Here is a 25035-nt window from a genome sequence, read left to right as displayed (position 1 = left end):
CCAGCTGCACGAATGAAAACAGCAGATACAGTACTTGTTCTTTCTTCTGTAACAATGGTTACGTTCTGAATGGGACTCAGAGTGCAGAGTGTCAAGAAAATGGCACGTGGTCCTATGGTGACGAAGTACCACAGTGCACTTGTAAATATTCTTAGCATATATACTCATTACATAAATATATCGTACGGTATGCTATATTTTATCATAAAAAGTATTGACGCATAATTTATCAGAGTGATAAACAAGTGCAACTTATCTATTATCTCCATGGCAACATCTAGTACTAGTTGATCATCGATGATTTTTGTGTTATCACAAAACTTGCTACCGATATGTTCAAATCGAAATGCTTGTGGAGTTAAGTGAGGAATCGCCAATTAACTTTCTCCGAAGGACGAGCCTTTTTACCATTGTTGTAATGAAATAAGTTTAAATCAATTATCCCCTTTTCCCTTTTCCCCCCGGGTGTTGACGGGCTTTTCATTTAAAACCCCCAGTTAAAAACCAGCTTTTGGGAACACGACTATTTTGGGGTTTTTGTTTTACCCAAAAACCCCCTGTGAAATCCCATAGGGAAGTTAGGGTTAAGGGTTAAGGGCCCTTTACCCTTTAAAAACCCCTTTTCCTTTCCCCCGGTAGGTTTTTAGCCTTTCTTACGTCCCTTTGGGTTTTTCCTTTTTGAGAAAGCTATTTAGTTGTTTTTTTTTACGGGCGGGGTTTTGGGTCAGGTATCCGTTTGGGGTTCCCGAAATTTCTGCGCAGAGGGACCATCCGAGGTTTTCCTCTACCCAAAAAAAATCTGTAAAACGGGCCGTTTTTACCTATACCGTGCTGGTTCAACGTAAAAACCCAAAAACAAAACAAAAAACCCCAAAACCCCTGCCTAAAGTAATCCGATTCCCTGACGGTTTGAAGGAAAGGGGTGCACTTCAACTGTAAAAAGAAAGGAATTTATAAAAAGCCAAATTGGGTACCGTTTAAGCGTTTATTTCTTTTTTAAACCATATCTCATTGTTTTAAAGTAAAATAAATTTTTTTTAGCTGTTGTATGTGAGGATCCCCATCGTTGTTAACGACACTGATGTTGAAATAATTTGTGATATGAATAGAGAGGACAATGATACAGACACAACTTTTACACAATTCGGCAGTGTATGTTGGATGCAGTGTCCTAATGATTATCTTCTGAAAAAAAGATATTTCTATTAGCCGACACCATACAAAATCTGAACGACATTGTTAGTAGCTTGATAGATTTAAGCGGGCAAGCTCTGTAAGTACTACAATGATATAAATATGCATCTTTTTGTTCGCTTCCGTCATATATCAGTTTATATGCGACGGGTTCCGATCACAGGGACCCAGCACAATGTTGGGCTAGTGTAAAAAATGTAATTCTAAAAAAAAAAAAAAATATACTGTAAATATAATATATAGACTATATACAGTAAACATTTTTTTAATTACCTTTTTACACTATCCCAACACTGTGCTGGGTCCCTGTGGTTCCGATTGTCTTTTGATTTTTATTTTCTTAATTCCCCCTTTTTATTCCATCATTTTTTGTTCTTACGTCATATGCCGACCATTTGTTTGACGCCATTTTTCATCTACTATCCACTTTTGATTCTTTTGACATTTGTATAAAACTATTATTATTCCATAATAAACAAGTTCTGGTTAATAATTTGTGTTCAAAGTTTGGCAGCTGGCAGCTGTTTTTATTTTTATGACTGCTGCTTAATAAATTCAATTTTGAGACATTGTCGATGAACATAATTATAGTATTCTGCTCAAAAGGTGCTGATATGTCCGCACTAACATGTATATATCACTCGTGTCGCATTTTCGACACTGTAAAGATGGTTGTTGTCATATCTGCGCTTATATACAAACAATAGAGTTAAAATTATAAGACGCGTGCTAAATGTAATCTTGCCTATAGGCGCCCTTTAAAGAAAAACTGATCTTACCTGCTGCTTCAAACATTATTAGATTTAATTAAGCTCTGTATATTTTTGTGGCAACCAGTAATGAGTCCTGTTCTTCTTTTTTGCTGCTTTCTTTATTCAATTGTCTCGTAAGAACGGAGCACACTGTTTTACAGATATGACGTTAAAAAATCAAATGACGTCAAAAAATCTCCTTTTTGATATAGTTAAACGCTCAAAACATGTGAACATTCTTTCTTAAGTGATTGTTGGCATAATACTGTGAAACTAGACCTTGTAATATTGAATGGTATACACTCAAGAAACCAAATCCTTTTCCAAATTTAACACCGTTAGCAATTGACACACCCAAATCTGTCATATAAAACGTTCAAATACATCTGCAATTCTATTTGTTTCAGGTCGGAATCAAACAAAGCACAGGAATTAGCTGATGACCTAGACGAACTTGCAGCCGAGTTAGAATACAACGCAACTGTTGCTGAAAACCATACCCTTTCTTTGGAAGCATCTGTACAAACTGCAGTACTTGAATTAAATGAGGTTAAGAAGACATTACAGGAAACTGAACAATCACTAGCAAATAAGCAGCAGGAATATGAGACGGCAATGGAAACAAGTGCAGAGAACGCTGACGACTTACTCGACGAAGTTATTGCCCTCAACCAAACACTTGTTAATCTTGAGGGACAAATTGCAGACCTTCAATTGAATCTAGACACCTTATCTGTCAACTTAGCGATTGCCCTTAATGCTTCTATAACGGCAAGACAAGCTGCTGACCAGGTGTTAGTTGACGCAGAAAACGCTCAAGTGATAGCAGACGAGAAAAAAGCGATTCAAGAACAAACGGCTATCGATGTATCTCTTGCAATTGCCAACTTTAATAACCAGAATGCATATTCCAGTCTCACGAACATTATTGTGTCATCCTATGCCATTTGTAACGCATCTGGACAGTGGGCAATACCAGGAGAGCCTTATTGTCTCGGTAAGTTGGACATGCCCGCATAAAGAAAGTACATGTGATAACCATGATAATTTAGCATAAAATATGTGTAAAAGTTTGATATTGTAATTGTTCAATGAAAACAAAAATGCTTTATGTTCAATTAGATTTGTGAGACTGTTTTTTGTTAGAAAGAAAGACAAATTAAAAAAATGACAGAATGTTTGTAATTATTGCAGATATTCATTCACCGGAAATGAAATGCATACCTGTAGTTACCCAATTTCTAAATGTTGGACAAACGTCCGGTCTTGTCACGTGGTCGGAACCAGAGGTCAGTGATAATAGCGGAAATGTGACAATTTACAAGGTTTCTGGTCCATCACCCGGAAGTAATCTTGCAGTAGGTCAATATATCGCCACCTATCGAGCTGAAGACGAAACTGGAAACATGGCACCTGATTGTAAAATGGTCATCAACGTAAATGGTAATAACATTTAACATACACATGTTTAATAAATTATCCAACATTATGTCAAATGCAAATGTTTAATATGTCTGAGTTTGAATATTCCTAAGTTTGAATCTTCCGTCGAGAGGCGGTCCGTTGTTGGATGTAATTGAGCTATTAAAGAAAATGAAAATATGTTAGAAGGTATAACTGATATCATTGAAGTTGACAGGATTCTCCGTTGGTTATTTGAACGGTCCTAACAGCTAAATACTAAAAGTAGATTGAGCATATAATAAATGATAGGTATACTAGTAAACTGATGTATCTCTATGCATATATTGTCATATAATTGCACATATCCAGCGAGGTTATCAGAATAGAATGTTTGAATTTACATAAAATAAACAACAGGGTAGTATTATTAGAATATTGATATTATGCTTTAAATACTTTAACATGATCGTTGATATTTTTCTTACTGAAGCAATAATGTGTTTCTTCGTATCTCGTGACATTTAATCTATCCAATGTAACATAATGAATGGTATAATATTGCAATTACAATGTTTCTTTTTCAAAGTTTACAAGTGTGACGACATAGTTCCATTCATTGAAAATGAAAATGTCACTGCTGCGTGTGAGAGTTTTGAACTTGGGAGTATGTGCACATTGTCGTGCATTGACAACCTGGTGTTTGATGGCACAGCTAACGCTACATGCAAACAAAACGTATCGACACTTCAAATGTACTGGGATTTTATTGATACGCCTAATTGTACTGAAGGTAGGGTGCCGCTTAATTCAGAACGAGGATGATTTTAATATTTGAGCCGCGTCACGACAAAACCAACATAGTGCGTATGCGACCAGCATGGATCCAGATTAGCCTGCGCATCCGTGTAGTCTGATCAGGTTTCATTCTGTTCGCTATCAGTTTCTCTACTTGTTAAAATGTCTAAAAGCGAACAGTATGGATCCTGATCAGACTGTGCGGATGCGCAGGCTGGTCTGGATCCATGCTGGTCGCAAACCCATTATGTTGGTTTTGTCGTGACACGGCTCATTTGTAATTCACAAAGAAAAAAAGTTTCTTTTCATGTTAACTAACCTTAATTTGTCTCGAAAAAGGGATGGCTATTTTCAGAACATTTTGACATCTCTGCCTAATAGCTACACATGATCCTCTGACGTTTTAAATGCTCAAATAGAACCATTTTGCGGTACAGGATGTCCGCAAGAGCTCGTCATAGATTTGATAAAAAGAAATTGTTCTTAAGAGCTTCGTAGGGACTTTGATGAAACTCAACATGAAAGACTTTGCTAACATGAATATGGTAAATTTTCATAAAACTCAATATAATAGGAAATATTTTGCAAAATATCGTTTCGATCTACGTCACAAAAGCCACAGCGATTCTAACAATTTTTTTATAAAATCAAACGTTTTCCTCAAATGCAGTTTAGAGTTTGGTGAAACTCTAAAAGAACAATTTTTTCTATGATCCTATGAAAATTGCTATACCATTTCTCGAGGTCAGCGACTCGATTACCATTGTTATTATTTGCTGAAACAAAGTTTTATTCTCATTAAGAAATACGTTATTGCATCTTATTTTGTATTCTAGCCGAGCTATGTGCTGAGCCGGAACCACCAACAAATGGTATTGTAGAGTGTTTAACAGGAACTACAGACTTTGAAAACGATACAGCTGGTAACACAACTGTGGACACTGGAATTACATGCGTGTTTACGTGTAACGAAAGTTATATGCTGCCATATAAAACGGACAGCGTGTACAAATGCAGTGATGAGGGTGTGTGGGAATCAGACGACTTTCCAACACAGTGTGTCGGTATGTTAGAGGGCAGTCCTACGACTGGTTGTGTTTTAATACCAACCCAAAATAGTCGGTGGTATATTGTTTTGTAGAGTCCGTCCGTCTTCGTCTTATAAGTAAGGAGCTTTGTTGCCTCAATAATCTTAGTTAAAAAAGAAGAAAACCAGCCAAACCTTCAAATTAGGTGGGAATTTTCTTTAGTTTATATTCTGCAATGCCACATAAAGATCAACAAAAACGCACATACATCCCAAATGATGCTGGTACATGTACCCTCGTTCCTCGTCTGTTTACAATTTGTGCCCAGTCCATAGCTTTGTAATTTACAAATTAATTTTGAAGTACATGTAGTTTTATCTAAAATGTGTCACTCGTAAAACCAAAGTCTGTAGCTAAAAAAGAAATCATTAAAGTGCATTTAATGCACATGTCCGGCAAACAATTCTGTCATTTCTGAATTGATTTTAAACACTTGACTTACGTGTGAAATACATGATGCCGACGGGTCGGACACAAGAATCAGGCCTCCAGCTTAAAGGCCTAGGTTGCATTTTCACTTCAATTTATGACCTAAATATCTCATAAAAGCGTACCGGTCAACAGTTCTGTCGTTCCTTGGTGTTCATGTTCATACGATGGACATGATGACGGCGTGGCGTTCGCAATTATCAGGTCCCAAGCTTGAATGTCAAGATCAAACATCCAATTATTATCTTTAAAAGTGCATTGATGGTCTTTTACGAACAATAATGCAGCCAATGATGGTGAATAAATGGTATACTTTGTGCGTAACTGTTATCCGTGGATTTATTTAATGCGCAAAAGTATGCTGCTGATTGAGAAAAAAATCCATCCATATCGTCAGCTCAAAGTTCAAGAACTACTTGCAATTTGAATGTCAAAAGTCTTGATATGATAGGTCAGGTAACAGTAAGACTTCATAAAAGTATATTTTGGTCTCGTTTGGATATTGATTCTGTTAAATGGTTTTTTAAATAAGCAGGGATAATTGAATGACATACATTTTTTGTATTAAGATACATTGCTACGCGTAAATGCAAGTAGACAACTAGAAAGGCGAAGGTTATACTTTGTCAAAATAGTACACGGATGTTTGTGACTGGTCATATTATACATTTTGTATTTGCCATTGGAAACACTGCGAAAAGAATAAAGTTTTTCTTAAGGTTTCTTTTTTGTAATACTCTTTTTGTAGAAACCATGCCTTAGTTTGTGAATCAAAAGTCATTGTGCACCAACTGGGCTCTTCCTTGGGTCTTTTATTTGTTTCAAATGGCAGATCTTGTTTCCTTACTATTTTATTTCTGGCAATAAAAGAAACATTTAGTTCTAAATGTTATCCAGAGTTCATTGAAAGCTATCCTGGCTTTTTGGCTTGCAGCAACGGCTGCAAGCCATTTCATCTGGAAAACTTGTTCCGGTTAGGCGGTTTCCTGCTTACATCTGTTGGTGCATGATTGAACGGGAAACCAGCTGCAATTGTGCCAATCGCAACTTTTCGGCCTTTTCCGTCAGACTTCGGATTAATGATAATAGCCGATGTAGTTACGATTGCAATCGTGACAATTCGGGCGATTCCGTCATACTGCGGAGTAATATTACGGAAATCTAAGCTATTTTAGTTACTTCGGTAATCCCAGTTTGTGTATATAAAAAGGATTTCTATTTTTACTTGATTTATCGGTTTAAACCGTAATAAATTATAAACGAAATTGTTCCGTTTAATTTGTTTTTCAAGACGCAAAAGTTAGTTTCTTTTATAATTGTTTTTTTTGTCTGTATTAGTTTTATACAATAGAGAATGGTGCCTGTAGTATTATTCCGTCCTGCTTACCAAATCACGCATGATCGAGTTATATTTAGATCTACTGAACGCAATTCAACTTCTTGGTGAGGTACTCTAAAAATAGCCCATGCATATCATTAACCTTGCCACGTGCTGATCTATGTATCATAGTTCAGTTGATACATGCTTATTAATTGGTACCACGTAACGAAGTATTTTAGTGCATTTACTTGTCTATAAAGCAAAGGAATGATTTCGCTGCGAAAAAGGGGAAATGAGATGTGCACACTTGTTTTCCTTCAGTATCACGTTAATATTTTTACGATTGATCATTTTCTTTATTAGTTTTATACAATAGAGAATAGATCTAAATCGTTTTGACAAAAAAATATTCGGTTTTCCAAGGAAAAAAAACAACTAAATAAACAAACAAAAAATGTGATAATAAATTGAAACCCCCCAAAAAAGAACAATTTTAAAGGGTTGGGATGAAGGCACAACTGTGCAAGCCTTTCCTTTTAAAAGGAAACTTTATTTACCTTTTGTCTCCTGTTTTAGGAATAGATTTGTGTATCCAGGTATTAATGAAGAGCATTTGCTATCGTTTATCGTATGTTTGTTTTGATGTCAAAATGCATTTTTTTCAAACATGTACTTAAAGTTTTTTCGAATTTTTTTCCCCGGACTCCACTTGACGTTAATGATATTGTTGTAAATTTGTTTGATTATACACTAAACTAAGACGTGTTTGATTTTCAGATACCCTCTGTTAAGAGTCTAACGGCATTAATAGGCTGTTGTTATGTAAATAAATGCAATAATTCATTTGTAGATTAAAAGGTATAAAATTTAATTTTATTCCTTATGCAGAGCAGACAACAGATTTTCCTTGATGGTGGAATGCTTTGTAATCTCTCAAATGTACTCTCTTGTAGAGACTGGCGAGGAGAAAAACACAGAGTATACATTTCGCCTGAAGTACCAAATAAACAACACTTGTAGTACCGAGGACACGGACACATTCGTGGAAAACTTGCTCGATATAATGGCACAGGAAATGACGTCATATACTGCGTGCATGATGGGATACATGTGTGCGATTAGTGAATCGAACGCACCCGAGTGTAGTGACATAGAACAAACAGTGACTGTAGATTTTGCAATATCCGTTACATGCGAAGGAGAAGCTACCAGTAAGAAACTAAAACGTTTGGAATTAAGACAATCAATAATTACTTTAGCTGACATTATTTGCCCCTTTAACTAAATTGGTATGTAAGTTTTAACTGTTTTAATTGACGTTTCCCCTGAATCTACATGGTAAAATGTAATAAAAAGTTCCATGCATGCAGTTCTACCAAAGTTGTTCAAATTTTTGCGTTTCATCACAAGAGGTCAAAATGCGACATGGCTTAAATATTAGATAATTAGCATGTAGCATTAGCGGTTCCTTTAAATAGACCTCTACAAAAGTAAAATAACTCATGTCAAATGGGATGCGGAATGACATACACCCACCGCAATGTGTTTTACGTTAGTGGATCTCATTATGTATGTCATTTGTTTAGGTTTGCATGCCTATATATTTTCCCGCAAAGTAAATAGGAATAAAATGTAGCTGATGTCTGATTGATTTGCATATTAATGTGTTATTTACATTCATAGCACATATCGTTATGTATACTCTTTTTGTAAGCGGCATACCTCATAGATTTTTTTGTTCCAGATAATTTGAACGTACACTTTGATATATTTAAGACAGGAAAGTTACAAACTAGTTAACGAAAGGAATTAATGAATAATTTGAACATTTCCCAAACAGGTTTCCCGCTAGAGGCATCTTGTGATCTGCTAAAGAACGAGACATCGTCGCTAGAAAGTTCAATAATAAACAGCGTTGAGGTGGACGGTGTACTTGGATCAAATGTTCTCTTAGCAAGACGATGGCTTCATGCTCCACATGTGGTCTTCCCTCAATGTCCGCCAGGAGCTGTTCTTGTTGGATCATACTGTTGTAAGCCACTTTTCGTTAATATTATTCTCTTCAATCTGTTATTTCCATGACTTGTTGCTAAATAACAATCCAAACGCAGTGATCTCCCCTTCATTTTTTCAGGCAATGTACTCGAAATATACATTAAAACAAAACAACAAAAAACAGTGACCATCTATCGCTTCGCACGATTTGTGTTTTTTAGCTTCAAGTATTTTCATATCCGGAAGAATTCAGTAATGTACTCAACAAAGTATGATGAAATATTATAACATACTTACAATTCTTATTGTTTTGTTTTAAAAAGCCCGATGCTCTGAGGGATATTTCTATTCCACTGAAACGGATGCTTGCGCGTCTTGTCCTGTGGGTTTTTATAGTAACAGCACCGGAAGTATAAGCTGTACCAAATGTCCATCAGGAAGTTCAACTCTAAGCAAGAGTTCAAAAGAATGCACAGGTATTTGCGATTATTTAGTCTTTATTAATCACATTCGATATTATTCATAGTCTATTTTTTCTATGCAACAATAACCCAATAGTTAAGATAATAATCAGCCATCAAGTATTCTCTTCATCTTCGTGAATGTTCGGACATTATTTTAAGACTACAAATGATAAATTCACAGTCCAAAGTAATGTCTCCTGCTTTATTGCCTGTTTCTGTACTTTATCTAAAAAATCAAACTTTTTGATAGAAGAATATTTTCTGTACCATATGCAGTAGAGAAAAGTCTTTTCTGTACTTTATTTTATAAAAATATTTTTACTAAATTTTATCTGATAGAAAATAAAATATCTTTCCCTTATTTAAAATAAAAAGAAATGTATATTGATGGGACAGAAATTGATCAGTCTACAGAATGTTTCCGTTTTATTCATATGAAAGATGCCCAGATTATCAGATGAATGCTATCGGGTATGTTTATCCTGATTTTGGAACACAAGAAAGTATGCTTTACTGGTTTGTTATGATGTTACTTTCGAGAAAAGACAGTGGATCGCCGGACTTGCTAACATGAAAAAACAAATTTTATATCGACTTCAAAATCGTATCTTGTTATATAGTTGTAATATTTTCGTAAACTGACTTATAACCTTCATTTGCAAATATTGTTTTTCTATCTTAAGAAATGTGTTCTCCTGGAAGTTATTCAAGTTCTGGTTTAGAACCGTGTGCATGTTGTCGAACAGGCACGTATCAATCGGATTGGGAACAGAACACATGTATTAAATGCCAGACAAACACGTGGACCACTGGGGAAAGAAGTGATTCTGAACAAGATTGTGTTGGTAAGAAAGTATTCTCGTTTGTTCTGTTTGTTTGTATATTAAATGACGTTTTACTATTCAAGCACATACATTGACCAATTGACGCTTGTGCGGTGATACACCATTAATATTAAAAATGACATATTAATATTTGTGTGAAATATTGTCAAAATCAAAAGCCGTCGCAAGTAAACATACAAAACAATGATAATTTCTTAACACAAGTTCAAGCCAACATTATTATTTCAGATTACGATCTCTATTTTGATGCGTTTGTGACTGACATTAACCTTATTAAAATTGACACAAAAGCAAGTGTTGTTTTCTGGATGAAGTATTACTACGCAACACAACTTACATTTGGAATATACAATGCAAACGACGATCCTGTCTTTCAGCTCGACGTGTCAGAAAGCCCACAAATAATAGATGGATGGTAAAATATTATTTAGACATGAATTACAAAAAATAAATGAACGTTCTGCCACTGGATTTTTAATACTCGTGATGTCAGTGGAATTTACTCAGGAAATCTGATTTATGATATTTAAGTAATAGATCATACTAATGAGTCCCTCATATCCATTGCATTCCATACAGACCGCTCTATTAGTAAGTCAAGAAAGCCTTTTGTTGGTTCTTTTGGGAGGACTTGCAGGTAAACTAATATAAGAAATGGCACACAGACCGATCAGTCAGCCCATATACATTCAAAGGATCTAATCCGAAGACTGAGTTGCTTTGAATGCTCGTTGCTGACTGGGATATCTGTAAAATGCCATGAGGTCTGAAGTGTTATGAATATTTTTGTATATTGCACCACACTTTGTATAAAGCGAGGTTTGTTAAATTATTCTTATTTTGTAACTAAATTATAGCGGTCTGATAAAATGTTAATAGTACTCGTTCAAGAAGTAACTAAAGAAGTTGTGCTGCTGACAATTATATCATTTAAAGGTCCACAGACATATAAATTAAGTAGGAACTTAATAATGTAAGGTATGATATTGTATATTATTAAGGGATAATGAACCCTTGGAGGTTACAATGGAGACGGGAACGTGGAAGATGTTTGGGTTTACTTGGGATGCCTCTTCTGGTGACACAAATGTTGTTAGTGTGTACAGCGATGGAGAACTAATAAAGACGATGGATCTGTCACAAATGGATAGTGCAGACAAGTTGAAAATGTCTGCCAACAACGGAACGTGTATGTTCATTATTTTAGAGAATGTACTGAACTTATTGTTGATTAATCATGTGTGAATATTTTAAAAGATGACATAAGTACTTATATATTTAAGTACTCGACTGATTTTAGTGGAAATTAAAATACCATGACAAGCATGTTAAATTCCATTGCTGGTCATAATTAACAGAATTGTTTTAGGTATTTAAGGAATCTTGCCCTGAAAAGGCACGTTTGCGAACCGCCATTGTGGTGATATACATGTAATGATGTCACAGGGAAAAGCCCTTCATGTAACAAAATGCTTGCTACAAATAGACATTAACAGAGCATTTTATTGATAACTTATGTTCTTTTAGTTGATCTTTGAATTTACACAAACCTCGATACTTACCGTATCTACGAGTATTATTCCTTGAATAAATCGTAAAAGTACGGCTGCTAAGTTGTTTCTGTGCAGATATTGTCGCTAATTTGATCTATTTATTATATTTAGTTATAGAAAAGTAAGGAATGAAACAAGTGACGATATAACATCATCGTAACATCTGTGTTTAATTAATTTTCGTTGACAAATCGTATTATTGATATCATCTTAAAGCAGCACGCCTCCAGATTCATCCTAATTTTCATGAAAATTTTGAAAATGTATTTAAAAGTAAAATATTGTGAAATGAACAAAGACTGTAATTGACACATTGCAATCGGCACTTATAATCAACGTAAATTACCAAATCGAGGTCAAAATATGCATAATAGCCTCTAATGCGTTAGTAACGCAGTAGAAATATGGTGATAAATACTGCCAAAAACAGTCATTAATTCACATAAGGTATAAATTATTACCGGAATCTTTAATCTTTTTACTTTTCTTAAAAATTTAGTACAGTTTTATTTTCTTGAAAAGTTTTGGCTCATCTGGAGGCATGCAGCTTTAATCAAAAAGGAAACAGACACTGTCTTAAATTCATTTAATACATATCTACTGGGTTACAAACGCATCAGTGTTATTTAAATTTATATTATCGTAAGCAATCGAATGCATGTATAATACATGCAATGCAAAATTAATCTATGTTTATTATTAAGTTCTTTCGGGTCTAAGTATATCAAATGAGACATTTGCTGAAGACGAGATGGCGAACATGTACGCTGATTGTGGTAACTCACTTGCTGGGGCAAGCTTTTTTCTAGATGATCTTGCCGTGAAAAGACTTCCTGCCATGAAATACACTACATCTACTTGTAGAGGTAATGATAATGAAACCAAAAATTATTCTGGCATCATATATCTTTAACAGAAGTAAGCTGATATTTAATGTAGTTGCTTTTAGAGGAGGAGTAGAATAGAAGTGTATGAGCCTCAGATGCAAACAGACAGCGTGAAAGGCAGCATCTATATGTGGCTCAAAACATCCTGTCAGGAATGACCTACTGTCTATATTGTCTTACATTAATTAACGGTATTGATGTCAGTCGCTTCTGTTCGGTGAAGAATTATACTTTTTTTTAACTCAATTTAAAACACTTTTTGCTAATTCTGTTTAAATATTCTATACATGCTAAATCAAATAACTTCGTACGACTACTTTGTACTTCTACGAGGGTTGTGTAAAATTTATAAAAAAAAAATTAAAAAATATAAAGTTATGAGTGTTATAAGTATTTGACGGCTATTGAATAATGAAAGAATCAAACAAATACACTGTGTGTTGGAATCCCGCCAGGGATTTTGGATTCTTTCACGTGAATTACAAAGGAATGACCTATCATTCTGGAGTATGTAGTTTTAATTTTATAACTAAGCTTTTAATAAATAAATCTCTTTTACAAATTTATTGTTTCTATATATAGCTAGTAACGCCAGCATAGAAGTGGATCATTGTGGCACTCATCAATGTCAGAATAATGGAGCTTGTGTCACTAATGACGTTGGATACACGTGTAACTGTACTGAACAATATGGCGGTCCTTTTTGTGAAGAAGAACTAGGTATGAACAATTGAATAGTATAGAACTTTTGAACTTTGTTTCAATCTTTGAATATTTTTGGCACATTTTTTCCACGGGGACCATGCGGCTTGCTGATTTTAGTGTTCATTATGAATTCTGTTTGCAGCAAAAGGGTCATTTTGCTGCACATTTTCATTGAGCAACATTACAAGTAGCTTTTCAAACATTCTGGTGGAATTATGAAAAAATTTAATCTTCTGTCTCTAGCAAAGGCATTTAGTGATTAAAAAAAGTTGTCTCGCCAAGTTAAAATGAAACAGCATCTCTTTCGTATTTCTTGTCCCTTTTGTAAGGAGCAGCAGCCACATATACTAATCATTTTTATGTTGTTACCTAACAAATATGCTATAAGAAGCATGTCAAGTGTTGCGTAAAAACCATTGTTTACCACTCTTTTTAGAAGATCGGCATTGCCAAACAAGATTGAGTTGCACACACATTTAAAACGCCATATATTTGGATAACAGCCTGGCAGAGTCACCAAAAAAACGCTTAGGGCACGATGTTTAGACATCGTGGAAACCTTATGTTTGTATTTAGTGAACAACGTGGATGTACTGCAAATGCCCTTGTATCACATAAGATTGCAAATAACATGCACATATTTTCTTTGCATTTATACGGCGTATGCGCTTTTCGTATAATTACCTTTCATTGTTTTAAAGTTCATGGAAAATGGAGTGAGTGGTTTGCGGCAGAAGGATGTTCAGTATCTTGCGGTAATGGTACACAGCTCATGTACAGATTTTGCAACAATCCAACCAAGAGTCAGTACGGCGATGATTGCGAGGGAAACAGTACAGAAATGTTCGATTGTATAAACGGGAAGTGTCCTGGTAAATCAGATATTTATCTATTCATACGATTATTTGAAATATCATATTTAACACAAACTACTTAGTTTAAGAAAACAACATTGAGGGATTCACTTTCTATCTAAAATGAATGTATGCATCGACTCCATATCGTATATTTAGACAAAAGTCAATTCTTTTATACGTATGGGTCTTATCTTCAATTATTTTACAATTGGACACTAAACGTTCCTTTTTGTTTAACACTTGCTGCCATGTATGAAACTTTATAATGGAAAGTTCATAATCTATTTGGGACTGGCTTGCAATCATTTTCGTCAATTGCCTTGTTTTGTCATGCCTTTGTAGGTGCTTCTCTTGCTTCCCTGTTTTCCTTAAAAACAATGGATACTTTAGAGATGGATGTTTTGTGTTTGTTTAAACTCTCCAGTAGTGAATATTACGTACTGATTTGTCCACATCCCCCTTTATGTTCCTTGAGTATTGTCTTTTTTACTATTTGTAAGTGTCGGCATGGCCGTGTTAAAAATGTTTATTCATATCTGGTGTGCCTCTGCGTTTGATCTTACCAGCTGGGAAGCCTTTACCTGAGGTGTTTCTAGTTGAGACTAAGATAATTCTTTTAGAACTGTTTAGTTGTCCATATTTCCTTTGATTTGTTTCTTTGATTATTTTGTATGGCTTATCCTGTCTTAGACTGACCCTAAAATTGTTTAATTTAATATGATCCGTTTCACAAAAACTAACGTAATGCTGTTTTGCGACCTGCGCGTTGATACATTTACTAAGTTACATGAAGACTGTGTGTAAACGCATTGATCCTTGATCAACTTATTATTGTTAGATGACGGATTATATATCTTTTTTTATTAAACAAAAGAGTGTGAGCCACCAGAAGTGGAGAGCGTAGAAACGTGTGACATCGAAGACGATACTTGTGAAGCGAAATGTCCTCCAGGTTACGTAATGCCACGAGGGCAGGACAATCAAATGTTTCTATGCGGCATGTCAACAAATTACGAATGGTTGCCATTTAACAGACTTCCTATATGCACTGGTAAGAAAAATGTTCAAATTGAAAGACAGTTAAATTTTTCTGTTAGCAAATATTTTTTTGAATTGTTAATTAATAGTATTTGAAAGTTGTTTTTATTATTTTTTTTGTATTCAACTGAATGCATAAATTGCATATGATTAAATACGTTTTAGTTTCGTCTTACTTACTACTGAATTTCATTACACAAACACGGAACCAGACATTATAGAAATTGGAACCAGACAGAATACACATAGGAACCATACTTTGTACATTAAGGTACAAGACATTATAAAAATGGAAACAAGACATTATACAAATAGGAAACTGACATTATGCAAACACATGTAGAGACAAATATTATAAAAATAGAGCCAAACATTATGTAAATAGGAACCAGACATTTTAAAAATAGGAACCAGATATTTAACAAATAGAGTCAAATTTTATACAAATAGAGCCAAACATTAAACAAATAGGAACCAGACATTATACAAATAGAAACGAGACATTAAACTATTAAGAACCAGACATTTTACAAATAGGAACAAGACATTGTGCATAAAAGAACTAGTCATTATACACAAGGAAATCCATAGTATTTCAGGAATTTCGTAAAATTATATCATTTTCGCGAAATGTAGAGTTGAAATTTGACGTCATAACATTGACTTTTTTCTCTGTAAACATGGAAAAGTTGTTTTAACACAATGTTACGATACATTTCTCCATGACTTACTTTGTCTTCCACTCCGATTCTTACAACCATTGCTGCTGTTTATTTCAGAAAGCAAACGCCCCCAGGGATACAGTGCCACCATGGTATTTACATTCGTAAATCCAGTACCTTGTGAAAAGGTGGAAGCAGTATTAGCAATTATGACGAATCTGACAAATTCTCAACGATGTGAAACTGAAAACGAGGCTTGCGTGTCAAGTGTGGAAATCAGAAACTGCGTTGGAACAGGCAATAGAAGAAAAAGGGCATCGAACACAGAACTTCTAATAGTGCTAACAATTCCAATCTTGAGTAATGGAACGTTTGATCTTGCTGCTTATTTCGCTACGTCAGTCAGTAAGTTTTACAGTTGTTTGGTATAGACTTTTTGTGGTTACTTCTGTGGTCGTTGCCCTATATACATAGCCATGAGTACGTTCATTGCTATAAAATTTAGTTGAACTCACCAATTGTAAATAATATTCATTCTTCAACAGATGAATTTACACTGACAGGCGTATTTATTTCGTAATATATGAAGCAATATAGGGAAGAGATATAATGTGAATTTCAAAAAGCATAGGCTGTGTTTATTTCGTTGTCGACGACACTGTCTTAGTATGTTTAGAAGCCCCATTATGCTGCATATATGCTTTTATTTTAAATTTTCAAAAGATTTTTGGCGCCTTGTTAGATTTAAAATAGTTCCTATTGTTTAATAGTTTTAACTATCTTTTGCTTATGTTGCCTTTAAGCAACACATACAAACACAGTTGTGTATTGTGTACAGAAGTCATAATACTACTTTATTTTATATTTTACTTCTTGTATGACACATGCACATTTATTTACGTCAGGTCGTATGCATCTAACACGTCTAAAACAATCATTAAAATGTTATAACACTCTTTTGCCCTCTCAAATGATTAAAAAGAACGCAATCGTTCCTGAGTGTTAATGTTAAATCTGAAAGACATGACCTTTGTTCATTGCTTTAATATGAATAGATAAACACAGAATCCCTAAAGAAAGCCCAACACGGCAAAATTGAAAATGTTGCAGGCTCGGTTTAATTGAGCCTGTTCATGGACGGTACTGGAAAGTGCAAATTACCGTCCACGCCCCCTAGCACCGGCTTAAGCAGAATTCAACATTTAAACGTGAAATAGTAAAATTTTGAATTTAGAAACATCCGCAGATGTGTTCATACGGCGGTTATCATTTTGGAACCTTCAATGTGACACGTAAGTGCCATTCCATGAAAAGCGGCGTATGGTCCCCAAGTTATAAAAGTGCAATTGACTTCCAAAAGGCGCCAATTGTTGATTTGTCTGATTAAGGAATTTAATCCTAAGATAATCGTAGACTTGGTTCGTTGTTTATTAAGGAGAGTAGGTTTAGATTGTGTTCTTTGTTTAACATACAAATTGACCCGAAGAGACACATATTGTGTTTTTTTATTTTATAGACGAAAATGTCCAAAAGACCGTAGATTGAGTTCTTTGTTTAATAGTAGAATACAAAGTGGCCAAGATAGATGTAGAATGCGCCCTTTGTTTGTCTATATCTGACAGAATGGTCAGAAACGTCATATGGTGCTTTATGCTTAATAGACGAAATGGGTTAAAAATGCATATATTGCGTTCCCTTTTAATAGGCGAAATCGCCCCAAAAGCGTTAACTGCATTCTCTGTGTTGAAAAAGATGGATCAGAGAAAAGATAAACTTCGTACACTGTCTAAAAGACGAAGTTGCCCCATGAGGAATGGATTGTGTTCTTTGTTTTATAGACGAAGTCGCCCGACGGGTTGACGATTGATCAGAAACAGCGCTAACTGCTCTTTTGTTGAATAGACTCCTATGATCTTCGTCTTATTGACGAAGTGGCCAAACTGTCGTAGGTTGCTTCCTTTCGTTAATGGATGATGTAAACCGAAGAGGTGTGGACTGCGTTATTGTCTAATAGATTAAGTAGCCCAATGAGGCGTAGACTATGTCCTTCGTCTTATAGACAATGTAACCAAGAAAGGCTAAGGATGTGTTCATAATGTACAGAGGCTGATCCTAGTATGCACCAACTGGGTTCATTATTAAAGAGGTTTAGAGTTGGTTAATTGTTTATAATTCGAAATTTATGCGAATAGGCATGGACTGTGTACATTGTAAAATATACAAAATGAACCCAAGAGACGTTGACGTTTATCTGCATGAACGGGTGTTATCTAACAGTTTGCCGTGTTGACATCGTATAAGAAACAAATCTACACATTTCTCTAAATTCAATATTTCACCATTTCATGTTTCAATGTTAAAAACTGTTTAATAAACTGGTGATACGGCATACCGAGCCTGCAACATTTTATATTTTGTTATTTTGGACTTTCATTAGGAATTATATTGCTCTCCGTGTTTTTACTGCAACATAAGTAGAAAAATTGATTTATTAATTTTAATTTGCTTGCAAATTCTTATTATTGCAAACTAACCAATTCGAAGTTTATAATTACTTTTATAAATAGCCGATTTACTAGACTTGTTGATAAAAGTCGATTTACGTTAAGATTCGGTTAGATTACTGCCATCTTATCGGACAAGAATAAGTTCAAACAGAAATGCTTCAAATCTTTAAAATATCAAAGCATTACCGGTTTACTCAATTTATCAATTAATATTGATTTTTACAAAAAAATATAGGCAAACTGTATAATCGTGAACTTTAATCTTACAGTGTCAGAGAGTTTACTAGAAGCCGTTACTTCAATTTCCGTTCTTGAACAAACCATTCAAGATATCCTAGATGATCCGGGCCAGTATACAGCAGAAGTAGATGGTGTTACTTACACGATCATTGGTAACACAGTTGTTGTTACGACAACCACACTCTGTAATAGCGGCGAAGTTGCTGTTGGAGCTGTCTGTGGTAGGTATATACTATACACATTCATAGTATTCATTCATTTATTAGAACTTTATTGTATCTTTAGGTTTTCTTTTTCTTTTGTGTAGAGGACTACATTGTAATGTTACGAGCCAAATGTTAAAGACAGTTTTCTGTGTTACATGCCTAATATCTAAAGTTTTGGACATTTAGTTCCAGAGAAGTTAAGCTGATTCATCTGCACATTAAGTCTAAGTAAACTTAAAGACACCTAGAGCAGGGATGTTGATGTCTCAGAGGCTTTACTATCATCAGTATCTCTACATTACGCAGTGGATCATCGGTCATGATGTGATTTTAATGAGATTGGACTATCATCGCTTTGAAAGCAGTTGTCGTTGCAATGCTACATGACATCTATCTTTTATGACATTTATTTTCTAATTTTATTCTTACGATGATAAATATATAGTTTTCTGTGTATGTTAACTAACTGAACCAGTTTTTACCCTGAAGCCATGATTTATATATTTTGAAAAAAGAACCCAAGACGGCAGGTAAAGTATAACTAGAGCATTTGGCGAATATTTACCTTATAATTTGGGATCAATCAATTTCAGCCGAATGTCAGAAAGGAACCCATGAGTCAAACGGGTTTTGTGTTTATTGTAACGGGGGAACTTACCAATCAATGGTTGGGCAAAGTACATGCACGGTATGCCCTGGTGGCGGAACAACAAACACCATCGGTGCCAGAAGTGCCAGCGAATGTATATGTAAGTTTGTTATAACAGTTTTGTATATAAATGAAAGCAGGGCAAAAGAGAAGGATGGAGCAAATATACAGATAAAGGGGTCATACTTGTAGTAGATAAACGGGGTATGGAAAAAGTTGTATAAACGACGAAATATAGGATTGTATTTATAAAAAGGAGTTTTTTAAAAATGCCAAAACTGACAAAGGGCACCATGTAAAGAGAAATAACTGAGTCTGATATCACTGTTGTCTTTTAATCATAAGGCGTTTCATTTTGTGCCTTTATTTTAATCATGATAATGATATAAAAATTAATTTCGCAATATCTTTCTACGACATATTTTTGTCTTGCAGCTTTACCGGAAGAACCGAAAGCTACTGATCTGACAAGTAAGTGCCTTACGCCAGAATATATGTAGTAAAAACTATTTAAACCCGTGATGACTTTAAGTTTGAATGAATATACAATTACTTGCACAGAATTTTCAGAAATTCGACCATTTTATGGTACATGCTAATGAAAATCGAAAGTGATACACTTCTTTTACCGAACAGTTTTTGAATTCGAAAATATCCGATATATTGCGACTCCAATCATAAGCGTTGAAATGTTTTCTTATAAACTGTATTCATGGTCTTTATAAACTTTTGTAATCATTTACGAAATGTACAAAAAAATATGTTCATGTTTATCTCAATCAAAAAAGTCGCTTTTTGGCTGTTGGGTTGTCTTTAAGAATTGAGGCATCATAATTTAAGCCATCGTGATCATAAGAGGCAATTTAATGAGTTTGAATTATCCTGGTGTTGCTTGATAAAGTTTATAATAAGTAGCTGAGATTAACCAAAATCACCAGCAATGTGTCAGGCCATATTACCTAAACTCTGTTAGTGTGCCGTAAAACATAAATAACAAAACAAACAGTTAGGAAAAGCCTGAAAGTTTTTCAATGTTCTCAACGGTGTCATTTTAAATCTTTAAAAAATCAAACAAGAGATCAATTTAAACATAATTTTAGTTATCTTTTCATTTGCAGCTATAATCATCGTCGTGGTCGTGGTTGTTCTAGGTCTTATTGTAGTCTTCCTTCTCACATTAATTGCTAGAAGATTCTACTTGGGGTAAGTGCCGTCATTGTATCTACATTGTCAGGAAATTGACACCATCACACTTTTTCATTAGTCTTAATTATCTACCTATCCAACTCATTTGGAATGAAATTATGACTTAAAACATAGACCTGTTCATTTTTTAAAGAAGATACATCCATTTAAACAAGAAAAAATATATAGTACCGAATCTTTGTCGGTTCGAATTCTTTTATTATATGAAGCTATTGAGCAAGCTTACGGAAAATCAGTAGTTCTACTCAAGTACCCGTCCATGATTGAAATGATGCACGAAGTATCACTTGAGATCTTCTTCCTTAAATTATAATAGCCATGTTTTAATTTAATCATGTCCCTTGATTTTTCCTATGCTGCCCTGCGTTCTGTGTACAGCAGTTCATAACATCATATTGTGTTTAACAAATATTGACATAGATGTTAATTATTTCATTTAGATTCGATAAGGTCAACAGTCTTTTCTAGATGTAATTTTTTGGTACCACTTCTTATTCATTAAAACTATCATTGTTTCAAAGTTAAGATTGTTTGTGTGAAACCATAATAATTTTCTTTTCGTAGCGCTAAGGATCGCGAAAAGTACGACATGGAAGCCGATAGGATTTCCCTTTACACTGATTTTCCGGATATAGCCTACAATGTTTACTTCAAACGCCGACAAGTACTTGGATTTGACGAAAAGGGTTATCCAGTAATTGCAAAGACAAAATACCAAGCCAATGGCACGGTTAAAAGGGATAAACCTGAAGTAGAAACAATGGAAGAAGGACGAACCTCGCAAATATCGAACCAGGAACTTAAGGGGAAAGAAGACGAGCACGTGGGACCGTTTGACTATGACCCCTACGCACTTTGGGCGGATGGTACATTTGTTAACCCATATGAGTATCCACAAGAGGATACATTTGACTTCCCTAAAATAGAACACGCAGTACGGTATCGCGTACCCGGTCGTAAACATTTACAGAACAGCTACCCATTATCGCAGTTTGGTTATACAGAAAGTGCGCATGGGCGAAGTAGAAAAAACTTACCACTTCCTGTAAACATACCTATACCAAAGAAATTACCCCAACTTATGTATAGGAAACCGGACACGATGTCTTTGACAGACATTTTGAAAAGTCAATACGGTTTTAGAAAGATGCAAAATGAGAAAGAAGAGGGTATACCGTTTCCTTATGTACAAGAAGAAACACCTGTTCCTCCGTTGTCACTTAAGAAACAACCAGGAAAGAAAATCGTCACCAAGGGGAAAGGACGTAAAATGTCAACTGCAAGTTCGGCCATTCAGTCAACTCGATCAGATGATGCGTCGTCACGTGCAAGAGTAAAAGCACCAAAGACAGCTAAGCTATTTAAAGCAAGTTCTGTTATGATATCAAAGCTAACAAACAGATCACCGCGTTCAACATCGGCAATTTCACCGCGATCTTTGCCATCAACTGGAACTCCTTCGCCGCGCCCTGCAACAACAATGGGTCGATCTCCAAGATCTACAGACATTGACGACGACACTCCTCATCCTAAGCCTTCTAGATATGTAGTACCGAAAGGTGGGCCTCTTCCAAAGAACTTACCTTTGCCTACAAAGTCAGCTCTGAAAGTTTCGATTCCAGACGAACCTAGACCGGACACGGGAATGACTACTGGCCGAAAATCTGTTACTATAAGAGAAGATGCAAATACTACGCGACGATCGACGACAACGTCAAATCTGCTTCGACCGGCAACTGCTGGGGCTCCACAGAGAACGCATCCGCAGCCGACAACAGAGGCTGTGTCAGCCAGGGAGACTATTGCTGCACCATATGCTGCAAAACCAAAATCAAATTTCATGTCTACATCGGACCACCCGATGCCTTTGCCTTCAGACATTACGGAAGCATACAGGCCAACATCATCTTTCCAGCGGCCGATCACTCCAGCGGAACATCCCAGACCAGTTCTTCATAGTGGTGTCACTGTAAAACGTTCCTCTGAGCACGCCATGTTTTTCCCGCCGACAAATATATCTTTCGAACAACAACCGCCCATTGCGCACACAATACGGCAAATGCAACCACCGCCATTCCTGAACAAAGTTAAACCAGATGCACGCGTCAGACGAAACTCCAGCTTGAAGCGTGCACGTTTTGAAATGGGTGATAATTCCGAAGAAAGCTCAATGAATGGCTCGTTTTTCCTGACCGAATTACCAGAAGAGCTGTCGGCATCAAGAGCATCTTTAGCCGGCTCATTGTTATCAAGAACAAGTAAAACTTCCAAGAAGCCATCGCCCCCACCGGACTATCATTCTTCCAGGCAAGATACACTTATAGAAATATCTTCAATGAGTAATTTTGAAGAGTAAAACTTTCATAGAACTCCTTGATCGGTTGTGTCAATAACAACTAACTGTTTGAGAAAATAGTATTTGGTTCCTTTTGTAAGAATAAAAAAGAGGCATTTTTTTCTCGTCTACACTTTTTATTTTCATGATCAATGAAAGAAACGCACACACTGACAATGTACAAATATTCCAAATATACTAGCTAGTACAAATGTTTCCATTATATCGAAAGAGATGATATCTTCTGTGGAGATTTAATGTTGGTATCCTTGCGACTAATAAAAGGATTACTTAATTCCGAAAGAAAAGAAAAGAAGAGAAACATCATTGAAAACATGTGTCTATGTCATACCCAGAATGAAAACAATTAATTTAAGTACATTATTTGTGCAAACACTATGTATAACAATCCGATGTGTCCAATATGAATAAATAGCTCATGTAATTTTTACAATCCGTAGTGATGTTGAACATTTTACAATGTGATAACGCAACAACAAAAATATTTTGTTTGTATCTTATTAAAATATCAACACAATTATTTGTATATAATATATCGAGTGAGTTATGTTTAAACCATTATGTACATACAACAGATATTATTTTTATTTCATATAGAACACTACACATTGTTGATTTGATAAAGGCACATCATGTCTCAGAATGAATAAATCTTTACTTCTTTAGAAAGGGCACACATGAATATTTCAACGTTGAAATAAGTGAGATGCTTATCCCATGAAGAACGTTACGATAATTGTGAAATACTTTGTTATATGAATAGCAAAATGACCTCCAAACTGTACTAATTGCCAAACAGCAACAGATGAAATAGATTTTTCAGGTACTTAGCCAATGAGTTACTTTTCGGAAACAATAGCTGAACACCAAGCATTAAAAGCTTTGGAGAAATAAAAAAGGAGCATTTCTGAGGTATAATGGGCCTTCTATGTAATATTGCATAGTAGATATTTATAAAATCAAAGATGTGTATGTAATGCTTAATGGGATAAGCAGAGAAGTACGCAACTTCATATATCTTAACGAATAAGTAAATATTGACTTATTGCGGATATTTTCGTAATACCCCGGAGTTGTTCTCGCCTTTTGTACCTATTTTTTAGCATTTTGTCACGTGAGAGGGCGTTTTCAAAATTTCAAGGTGACGTTAAATGGATAAGTATCAACATGACGTCTTCATGGGCCTTGGTCATTAGTTATTGTATATTCTCATTTTATATGATGTTATGATATACATTGCAATAGTGTCGTTACTCATATCTTTATATACAAAGTGTCACAGAATTGATAAGTCGGGCCGTTTCTCAATTTTTGTAAACTCTTTAAACTATCACGGTCTTAATATGTCGGATAGTTTCTCATATTTTTGTAGACTCTGTATACAAAATGTCACGGCTTCTTTAAATCGTGTCGTTTTTCATATATTTTTTGTTAACTTACTACAATGTTATATGATATATATGGGATGTCTTTTTTCAAATTTTTGTTCATTTTTTACATATGATACCAAAGGACATAGTCGTTCTTTTTGCTGACTTAATACACAAAATACCATATGATGTAAAGGATGTCCCGTCTCTCGTACTTTTTGTAGACTCGATACACTGATGTATCACGTGATATAAATGTATAAGGCGTGCCACTTTTATAATATTTTTTATATCATTTAACAATAGTTTTAATCAAGTATCTATTATGAAAATAAGAGATCCTTTTATCTGTTGATTTTTGTAAAGCATAGAACAATCTTTGGTATATGACATAATGGTTCGCAGGCATCGTTGTTTTATTTGCACAATTTTCTTACTTTGTATAATTATTATGATAAATTTCTTTAAACAGTATGCTTATTTGTTTGTAAGATATTAAATATTATGTTTTT

General features: G+C 35.0%; 1 protein-coding gene across 1 annotated transcript; it reads left to right on the top strand.

Moving 5' to 3' along the window:
• LOC132727877 (uncharacterized) lies at window positions 1–25035 on the top strand. Its single transcript, XM_060713469.1, has 22 exons — window positions 1–141; window positions 1042–1273; window positions 2354–2943; window positions 3141–3389; window positions 3937–4140; window positions 4982–5209; window positions 7937–8194; window positions 8824–9015; window positions 9302–9454; window positions 10126–10287; window positions 10516–10702; window positions 11289–11476; window positions 12545–12706; window positions 13310–13447; window positions 14134–14304; window positions 15164–15340; window positions 16107–16394; window positions 18766–18957; window positions 19536–19691; window positions 20027–20062; window positions 20710–20794; window positions 21362–25035. The coding sequence occupies exons 3-22, from the start codon at window positions 2562–2564 to the stop codon at window positions 23151–23153; spliced, it is 5400 nt and encodes a 1799-aa protein (XP_060569452.1). The 5' UTR covers window positions 1–141; window positions 1042–1273; window positions 2354–2561; the 3' UTR covers window positions 23154–25035.

The sequence above is a fragment of the Ruditapes philippinarum genome, unplaced genomic scaffold (assembly GCF_026571515.1).
Source record: "Ruditapes philippinarum isolate M1 unplaced genomic scaffold, ASM2657151v2 ctg83_1_1_1_1, whole genome shotgun sequence".
Lineage (NCBI taxonomy): Eukaryota > Metazoa > Mollusca > Bivalvia > Venerida > Veneridae > Ruditapes > Ruditapes philippinarum.
The sequence above is the reverse complement of the archived record's forward strand: the minus strand, read 5'-3'. Positions and strand labels throughout refer to the sequence as shown.

Bases quoted from the DNA above. Each gene is read 5' to 3' on its own strand.
- LOC132727877 (XM_060713469.1), top strand. From the start codon at position 2,562: ATGGAAACAAGTGCAGAGAACGCTGACGACTTACTCGACGAAGTTATT. The intron at 13,448-14,133 runs GTATGAACAATT...ATTGTTTTAAAG, and splicing joins TTTTTGTGAAGAAGAACTAG to TTCATGGAAAATGGAGTGAG. The intron at 18,958-19,535 runs GTAGGTATATAC...AATCAATTTCAG, and splicing joins TGCTGTTGGAGCTGTCTGTG to CCGAATGTCAGAAAGGAACC.